This window comes from Opisthocomus hoazin, chromosome 3 (assembly GCF_030867145.1).
Source record: "Opisthocomus hoazin isolate bOpiHoa1 chromosome 3, bOpiHoa1.hap1, whole genome shotgun sequence".
NCBI lineage: Eukaryota > Metazoa > Chordata > Aves > Opisthocomiformes > Opisthocomidae > Opisthocomus > Opisthocomus hoazin.
In genome coordinates, this window is record NC_134416.1 from 45,302,718 (window position 1) to 45,311,469 (window position 8,752).

General features: G+C 46.9%; 1 protein-coding gene across 1 annotated transcript; it reads left to right on the plus strand.

Moving 5' to 3' along the window:
• The first annotated feature begins 7,093 nt into the window (after positions 1-7,093).
• MOS (MOS proto-oncogene, serine/threonine kinase) lies at positions 7,094-8,143 on the plus strand. Its single transcript, XM_009937701.1, has one exon. It carries the CDS (start codon positions 7,094-7,096, stop codon positions 8,141-8,143), a length of 1,050 nt encoding a protein of 349 aa, XP_009936003.1.
• Positions 8,144-8,752: the final 609 nt, after the last annotated feature.

Consider the following 8,752-nt stretch of genomic DNA (forward strand, 5'->3'; position numbering starts at 1 on the left):
GACCCCAGCAGCAGCGTGATGTTGCAAGTTCCTGCTGGCATGCCATATCCCAGGTAGTTGGGTATAAACTTATCTACTCCTAATAAAGGTGTATCATCTTGCCCAGTGTTTTTATTTTCATATAAGCATCTTTATTTGTTGTAATGGTCTGTGAGTCCTCAAGAAATGAACATTATCAGAGAAATAAGGTTTTACAGAACATAGTTACCAGTTGTCTTCTTCAGTGTCATCATCATCCCACAACCTTGTCTCCTTCGGGGATGTTACTGTCATAAAATCACCAGCCACAAAGCTAGCTTGCCTCATAGCTGACGTCTCTTCAGTACCCTCTCAGCGGAGCACTCTGAAAACAGGACTGTAATAATGCACACTGTGGCTGGGCTGGAAATCATTTGAACTGGTCCTTGATAGTTTGCCCATGCCGCTGATTTTCACTGTTGCACTGAACTGCAGTGTACAAAGAAGAAGAATGGTTTCGTGTCATTTTCATATACAGCAGTCAGCTCTCTGTTTGATGTGTGAAATGATGCAGAGAACCTGAATAGTCACAGTCTCTGAAAATCAGTATATTGCTTAAACTTTTGTGTGTGTGTGTGTATGTCTGTGTGTGTGTTTATATATATGAGTGCATGTATGTGTGCATGGGAGGGTAGCAATCAAACCTGGAACAGTTGAGAATTAGTTTTATTTTGGTTTGATTTACTTCAAAAAGTGTAAGTCTGAAACATTTGTGTTTTACAAGTCTAAGATGAATCATGCAGTTTGAAAAGGTATCTCCTAGTTAACGCAGCATGTGGTTTCCCAGGCAAGCTGGACGAGTTTCTTCCAAATACTTGATTAATCTATGAGAGACAGCAATTTATCTGTGGGGCGCACAGGCTCCCACGAGGAAGGTGTTTGTCAGCTGTCCTTGTGTAGTATGAGATACAATTTCGGCAGAAAAGTTCTGTAGGCTGTGCCTCAGAAATTAAGCTTAACTCTGGCTTACTGCCTTTGCGTTAGATTGTTACACACGTGGCCACAGGTCAATCCTTAAGTTCCCTCACAACTCCTTACACTGAAAATGAAAACAAAATACAGGCTCTGTATAGTTAAGGGGCGTGCCATAAATGAGCAACATCTGAGCTCTAATGTAGGAATATCACATATCAAACATGTCAAACATTAATGACTAATTGCAGACTAAACTCCCAAACTCGCTGAGGTCTGTCCTCACTGAAAATTGTCTCCTCGTATTTTGCCAGTGTCTGGCTCCTTATGCCAGTACAGTATTACAGGATTGCCCCGTAGTTTATGTGCTCTTGTTCAGCTTAGGCATATTTTATTCAGCTGTATTTTTACAAGAAGCTTCTGCTTTTTCACTGAGGCAAACCTTGTAACAACGTACTTGAACAGTATGACCCATTTTAATCAGCCAGGTTTAATACGCTGTAACTTCGGGCAACCTCTGATAATCTGCCATGGCCCACCAGAGTGCCCAGGCCATTGTTTCAGAGCCACCAAATTTAGCTGATCCTCTTCCCCTCTGGAGATGGGGTGTTTGCAGGGACCCACGCGTTTCCTATGGTGGTGTCTTTAACACGAAGTCACAGAGCTGGGCATGATCTTTGGTCATGGGATTGTACGAGCTGCTGGGAGAGACTGACCCTTTTATACTTCAGTCCTGGGCATCAGCATTAAATCTGCTGTACCTGGAAAAGCAGCTGTCTCCAGGAGGTGGAATAGCACTACACCTGGGCCCTTTGCTGCCGGTGATTCATTTCTCTCATTAAAGCACTGGGGCTGTTTTCTAGTCCTTAAGCTACAAGTCTCAAATCCCACCATTACCTTTTGTCATTTCCCTGCGACTCAGCAAAGCCAGCTTTGCTGCAAAACCAGTGTTGGACAATTTGGCTGAAAGTATGGCAGGAGGTGCCTCCCACGTGAGAGCAGTAGACCTGCCAGGATAGGTTCCCGTCTTTGCCTGGCCAGAAAGTGTTGCTATGGGTGACATCCCTGTGTTTCACGCTTTATCATTTTCATCCCGAAGCTTAGATTCTCCTAGCTTGTTTCAAGGTGCTTTTTCGCAGTCGCGATGTTAATCCACAGCGGCAGGTCCCAGACTGTTATCCCTGTGTTACCACTCGTGGTCAGCGAGGCCCCGGTAACTTAGCTGTGAAACCTCACCTGCCGTGCCAGTGCCTCCAGTTACACCCTCGGTGTGTTCAGGTACGGAGAGCCTTTGCTTCCTGTTCTTAAATACGCAGAGTAACCTGACGGCGAAGCAGAAAAGCATCCAGCAGCTGTTTGGCAATGTGTGCTTGTAACTTCAGCTTATTATTTATAAAACAGGGTTTACCATTTCTAAGTATTTATTATGATAATGTCTCTGTTCCAAAGATCAGCTGGAAAATAGCATCACAGTTCTTGCACATGTATTTATTCTTTGCATTTGGGTTTACCTCTGACTGCTTTAATGAAAACTTGCTTGTATTTGCTATTCCAAGGTGTCATTTGTCTCACCAAAACTACCATACTCTGACAGGTGAACCTGATTCTTTTCTGGCTTGTGCTTGTGGTAGAAAAACGCTTATTAGAGTCCAGCAGAGGGCTACAAGGATGATGAGGGGACTGGAGCATTTCTTCTACGAGGAGAGGCTGAGCGAGCTGGGCTTGTTCAGCCTGAAGAAGAGAAGGCTGCGAGGGGACCTAAAAAATGCTTATAAATATCTGAAGGGTGGGTGTCAGGAGGATGGGGCCAGACTCTTTTCAGTGGTGCCCAGCAACAGGACAAGGGGCAATGGGCACAAACTGAGGCACAGGAAGTTCTGTCTGAAGATGAGGAAGAACTTCTTCCCTCTGAGGGTGACGGAGCACTGGAACAGGCTGCCCAGGGAGGTTGTGGAGTCTCCTTCTCTGGAGATATTCAAGACCTGCCTGGACAAGGTCCTGTGCAGCCTGCTGTAGGTGACCCTGCTTCGGCAGGGGAGTTGGACTAGATGACCCACAGAGGTCCCTTCCAACCCCGAAGATTCTGTGATTCTGTGATTCAGTGGCCACCTTCAGAGCACGCCTGCATATGGACTGGCTTCACCTAATGATACTGCTTACACCTGTGTGATTGCTCATATCAGAACTGCTTTCAGGCAACTCTGAATATCATTTGAGGTTTCTGAGGTGTGACTGGAAGCAATATTTGACCGTGAAACACTTTGTGCGTCAGGAAGAATACAGGTTCATCACCACATCCTAAACTGAGATCACAGGGACTGACAGTAAGTGGAGAAAAAAGAAAACTTTGATTTAAAACTGGGAAGAAAATCTCTCAGAAATCACTAAGGCACAGGCTAAGAAACTGTGTTGAAAGTGGAACTGTAATTTAAGTACTGAAGAGATAAATTTGACTCCTTTAGAAAGATTATAAAGTAATTTAGTAGAAACACGATGCTAGCTCTATACTGTAAAGCAGTCCTTAGCAGCCACTGAACAGCAGGGCCTTCAAGGTTTGCTATATGGTACACCAAAGAAATACACAAAGAAATAAAGTAGTGATTGTGGAGAATAATATATGATCTTAAACTCTCTGAAATCAGTTCCAGTCCGCAGTTCTGTCCTTCTCCTGGTTTAGCCAGAACTTTGGCTTTTAAGAACCACAGCGGTGATGTACCTTGATCGGAATCAAACTCTGGTGTTTATTGTCCACTGCTGTGGTGGGTTACATCCACATCAGTGCTTTGAGGCCCCTGGTAGTGGGGCTGACTTCTTCTGCCCAGCAACTCAACAAACAGCAGTAGTAGCTAACAGTAATGGCAAACAAAGAGTTCCTATATTCTTGATATACAAGTGAAATAGAAATGGGTGAACTGAGCGAGGCTGATTCTGTGTTCCTGCTCAGCTGGAAGCACAGATTAGGCTGGGCAGCTGTTGCAGCTTCGGATGCACAGGCGTGTTTTACTTGTAGAAATACAACGTACAAGCCTGGAACAAAACCACTGCTGCCGCAGGTTATGGTAACCACGACACACTGCAGCCCTCAGGACACAGACTGTGTGTTTCCCTCTTGCCGCTTGTAAAAGTTCCTGTTGCATTCTTTGCTGATGACTTCTGGCTCACACAGCTTCCTTCTTCCATGTGGAAATAGCAATGAAATGGGAGCAGCGTGGCCGGAGGCTGCTGTGGGTGCCCGGTGCGATGCTGTGGGTTCCCCTGAGGAAGGGTGGCTGGAAGGAAGGGGTGTCACGTCATCAACTGGATTACAGGAAAATAACATTTAATAATAATAAAAGCCTACTTGCTTTTAAATCTGCTTTAATTGTGTTCACACTGAAAGATGCTGGATGTCCCCCAGCTCCAGTCCTCAGCAGTCAGCTTGAGACAGGGCAGTAAGTTACATTAAATCTGTTCAGATCCCAAAACGTGCCCCTATTCCTGTTCTAAAATTCAGTGTATTCCCCAAGAACAACATGACATCCCTACCATGACAGGGGCAAAACAGAAAGGTTTCTAGTGGAAAAGGGTAACAGGAAAATTACCAAAAAAGGGACAATCAGAAGGTGTGGGGGGGACACGGAGTTTGAGAAAAATTGTATGGAAGATCTACTATATCCTTCCAAATGAGACTTCAACCACAGAAATCTGGGAACAGCCCTAATCCTAACCCTCTGGCTTATGAACATAGATTTTACTGCTGTGTTCTGCGGCATTCACAGTCTCCAGATAGACTCCTATAGTTGTCAGCTTAACAGGTCCAGTCTAAGGCCCTTCATCCACGCATCCTTCTACCTGCTCTCTCCCTCAACCAGCTTTCGCTTTGAACCGCGTCTGCTATCTTAACCTGGTGAAAACAGGTTGTAACAAGTGCACTTCTCCCATGAGAAGGCTGAAATTCTTGGAGAATTCATAGCAGAAATGCCTTTCAGCTGCTTTTATATACTGTATGGCACAGAAGTCCACATGAGAATGGGAGCCCTATTAGCACTCAGAAAATAAGCATAAAAAAATCCTCTCTCTCCAGTATAGCTTCATCTGCTTACTACAGCTTTTCTTTTCCATCACAACTCACCTGTCTAGAAAACATTCTCTGCAAAGATCAGAAGTGAAGACTTTTGCATACAGGCATAAAATCACAGCGCTGCTCAGAAAAGGCATGTAAAACACCTGTTGCCCCCAAGGCTTGCTTCACTGCATGTTTAAAACTACACTAAAGCTCCTTCGGTGTTCCCCGCACCCCAGAGCGTCCCTGCGCAAGGGATGGTGAGCCGTGCCTCGGCCCGGAGAGCTGCCCCGGAGAGGGGGCGGCAGCAGGACATCGCCGGCTGCCTTGGGCTCGGCAGCAGAGAGCTCGCAGGGTGGGGGAGCACCCGAGGGGGCTGGGGGTCTGTTAGGGTGCTGTTAGGGTCCCTGCTGCGAGGGAAGAGGAGCCCTGTGTTGTCTAATAGTCCCATCTGCAGGGACTGTCTCACACAAGGCCCTTTAGAGGCACTCCAGCATCCCCAACTCCTTCTACTCTCACTTGTTAACAGCTCCTACAATGCCTATTAGCACCTATTTATCTCATTCTTCCCCAGCCTATCTGTTTCACACTGGCAGGTGATAACCCAGATCCCCCATTTGCATTCATCTCTGGTGCAAGTTTGCTTCCCTGTGAATTGCAATGACAAATTTCTCCGGATAGTGCCAAGTCTCAGCACTGGGAAGATCTCTATCACTGATTCGCTATGGAGTGATGCCTTTGAAACCCTCTGGATGAGCGGATCTGTAGTTGGAGTAGGGTCGGAAGAGTTCTCTGGGACATCAGGTTTGTCTATTGAGGTGAACAGCCAAACCCTCCTCAAGGTGGAGAACCCTCCAGTTCTGCCTGCACATGTTCTGAGCACCACTAGAAACCTCTCTCAGTGCATCTGCGCTGCATCTTACACATCCAGAGAGCAAAACTAAAGGAACAGAAAACACCAGGAAAACTCTGCGGGAACTGCCTGCAGAGCCAGTGCTGCCCAGAGGTAAACTCTGGAGAAACAGGTGTTGCCAGACTTCGAAGTCCCGTGGCAGGATCTGCGTTGGCAAAGCTGCCATCCAGCGGAAGGTTCTGAAGGGTGAGGGGGTGGGAAATGGGGACCCAGCTTTCCAAAATATTTGTCAACACGTGCAGAAAGATATTTACTGGAATATTCAAAAGCAGTTAGCTCTGTAGGTCCCATAAGGGTGCTCTGATGGCAGGGCAGTACAGCAGGTACCAAACACGCAGGCAATTAGCATGAGCGCTGTGAGTGTGTGAAAGCAGGGTCAAAAGAGCAAAAGCCCCTCTGAAACAAACCATGGGGAGCAGCAAGGCAAAATTACTTTTGTTTGACTTCTGCCAGAACAGCTCTGTCAATTTAGCAATAAGCTTATTAAGGAGGTTCTAGAAACAAAATATGCACCTGTTGCAACTGCATGGGGTTTGATGGGAAGACAACCAAATCTTTATGTATAATTCTAGTTACTATATCCAATGGATGATACGGAGCAATCATTTGTTTTTATGCTGCTATGAAGCTTGCTGTCCTGCATGGGCAGAGTTGAGCAGCCAAACCAGTCTCCTTGTCCCCATCATGTTTAAGTGGCAGGTCTCTAGGAACACACTTTTCTATTCAGTTATGCTTGCCATAGGCTCGTTAAATGCTAGCACTCACCATTTCAGCTGCTCCCTCTGACGATGACTTTGAGGTGTTTAATGCATCTGATAATGACTGTTCTTGCCTGGAGCCATGGTGCACTGCATTCGCCACTCACTGCTTGATTTACTGCCAGGGCATTTTGCTAGAGGCATTTGATGGGCATAGCCCATTTCTCTTGAGATTAGAAATTATATGAAATACATGTGAGTTAATTTTTTTTAGCTTTAAATCCATTTGTCTTGACCTTCTAGAGTTTTGCTTCAAGGTTGGAGAAGAATGTTTCCAGGTGAGCCTGGTTGGGTTCAGCTAGCTGTGACAGATGCAGTTCATTTGCGGGTGGGAGGGGGAATGGTGAAGAGAGAATAAACGGCTTTGGAAGCCACTCTGGAGTCCTTTCTGTCAGGGAAACTATCTGGTCTTCTGTCTCAGTAACTGCCTCTTGTTTTTTCCAACTTATTATGCCATCACCCATTCCTCTTAATTGTTTTCTTCCTTTGGAGTTCTCCCCATCTGCGGATTTGCGACCCTGCAGCAGCCCCTTAGTTATCCCTGGCAAAGACAGCAAAAACTTGTTGGGGGGAACTCCTTCAGCCAGGACTCGCCGCCTGCCTCCGCGCCTGGCCTGGTGCTCCATTGACTGGGATCAGCTCTGCCTTCTGCAGCCCCTGGGCTCTGGGGGCTTCGGTTCTGTCTACAAAGCCACCTACCATGGTGCAACTGTGGCTGTGAAGCAGGTGAAGAAGAGCAGCAAAAACCGGCTGGCATCGTGGCAGAGCTTCTGGGCTGAGCTGAACGTGGCCCGGCTACAGCACGATAACGTGGTACGTGTGGTGGCCGCCAGCACGTGTGCCCCAGCCAGCCAGAACAGCCTGGGCACCATCATTATGGAGTACGTGGGCAACATCACCTTGCACCATGTAATTTATGGCACTGGCGATGCATGGAGACAGGGTGAGGACGATGAAGGAGGATGTGGAAAGAAGGCCCTGAGCATGGAAGAGACTGTCTGCTATTCTTGTGACATTATGACTGGCTTAGCCTTTCTTCACTCGCAGGGCATTGTCCACTTGGACCTGAAGCCTGCAAACGTCTTCATCACCGAGCAGGGAGTGTGCAAGATTGGAGACTTCGGGTGCTCCCAGAAACTGGAGGAGGGCTTGTCCCAGAGTCCCCACGTTTGCCAGCAAGGGGGCACGTACACACACCGTGCCCCGGAGCTCCTCAAAGGGGAGAGGGTCACTGCCAAAGCAGACATCTACTCGTTTGCAGTCACCCTCTGGCAAATTGTCATGCGGGAGCAGCCCTACCAGGGCGAGCGGCAGCATGTCCTCTATGCTGTGGTCGCCTACAACTTACGCCCTTCGCTGGCTGCTGCCGTCTTCCACGAGTCGCCCGTGGGCCGGAGACTCCGGGGCATTATCAGCTGCTGCTGGAAGGCCAATGTGGAGGAGCGCCTGAGCGCAGCCCAGCTGCTCCCCGGCCTCAGGGCCCTCAAGGGGAGCCTCTAGCAGAACCCGGGGCTCTTGATGCTTCTTCTAGTGCTGACTTTTCTTTTCCTCCTCATATAATGCGTGTAGCCCCTGTGCGATCTAAAGGCTTTGTTGCTGTTTTTATACTAAAAAAAAAAAAAAAGAGAAACTGCTTTGTCATAAGAAGATTATAAATAAAGAGATTTAACAAAACTGTGGGGTTTTGCTGTGGGAGGGCATAGAGGCGAGGATCGAGATGTTGGCAGACATGGCTTTCTCTTGCTGATCTGTTGTGTGCTGCCTTGTTCGGGGAGAATGTGATGTGCAGAAAACCAGTTGTTTTCAAATAAGTGAAGTACAGAAAAGGGCTGCTTTTGGATGGTTCTTCATACATAATGCCTTTTGGTATTTCTGAAATGTCAGATATGAGTAGTTCTTTACACTAGCTAGGTTTGTGCATTTTAGATTTTCCTCTTCATTTAGCAAGGAATGAGTGTGCATCACAAACCAATGAATGTAAAAAATGAATGTGTCAGTGGGCTTTTGTCTTGTTCTTCGATGTACTTAATACCCGTAAGTATTCTGTTTCTGAAATGGAAAATGTGAACTATCCCCATTGAAATAAGGAATCTTTTTGTCAGTCTAAGG

Bases quoted from the DNA above. Each gene is read 5' to 3' on its own strand.
- MOS (XM_009937701.1), top strand. From the start codon at position 7,094: ATGCCATCACCCATTCCTCTTAATTGTTTTCTTCCTTTGGAGTTCTCC.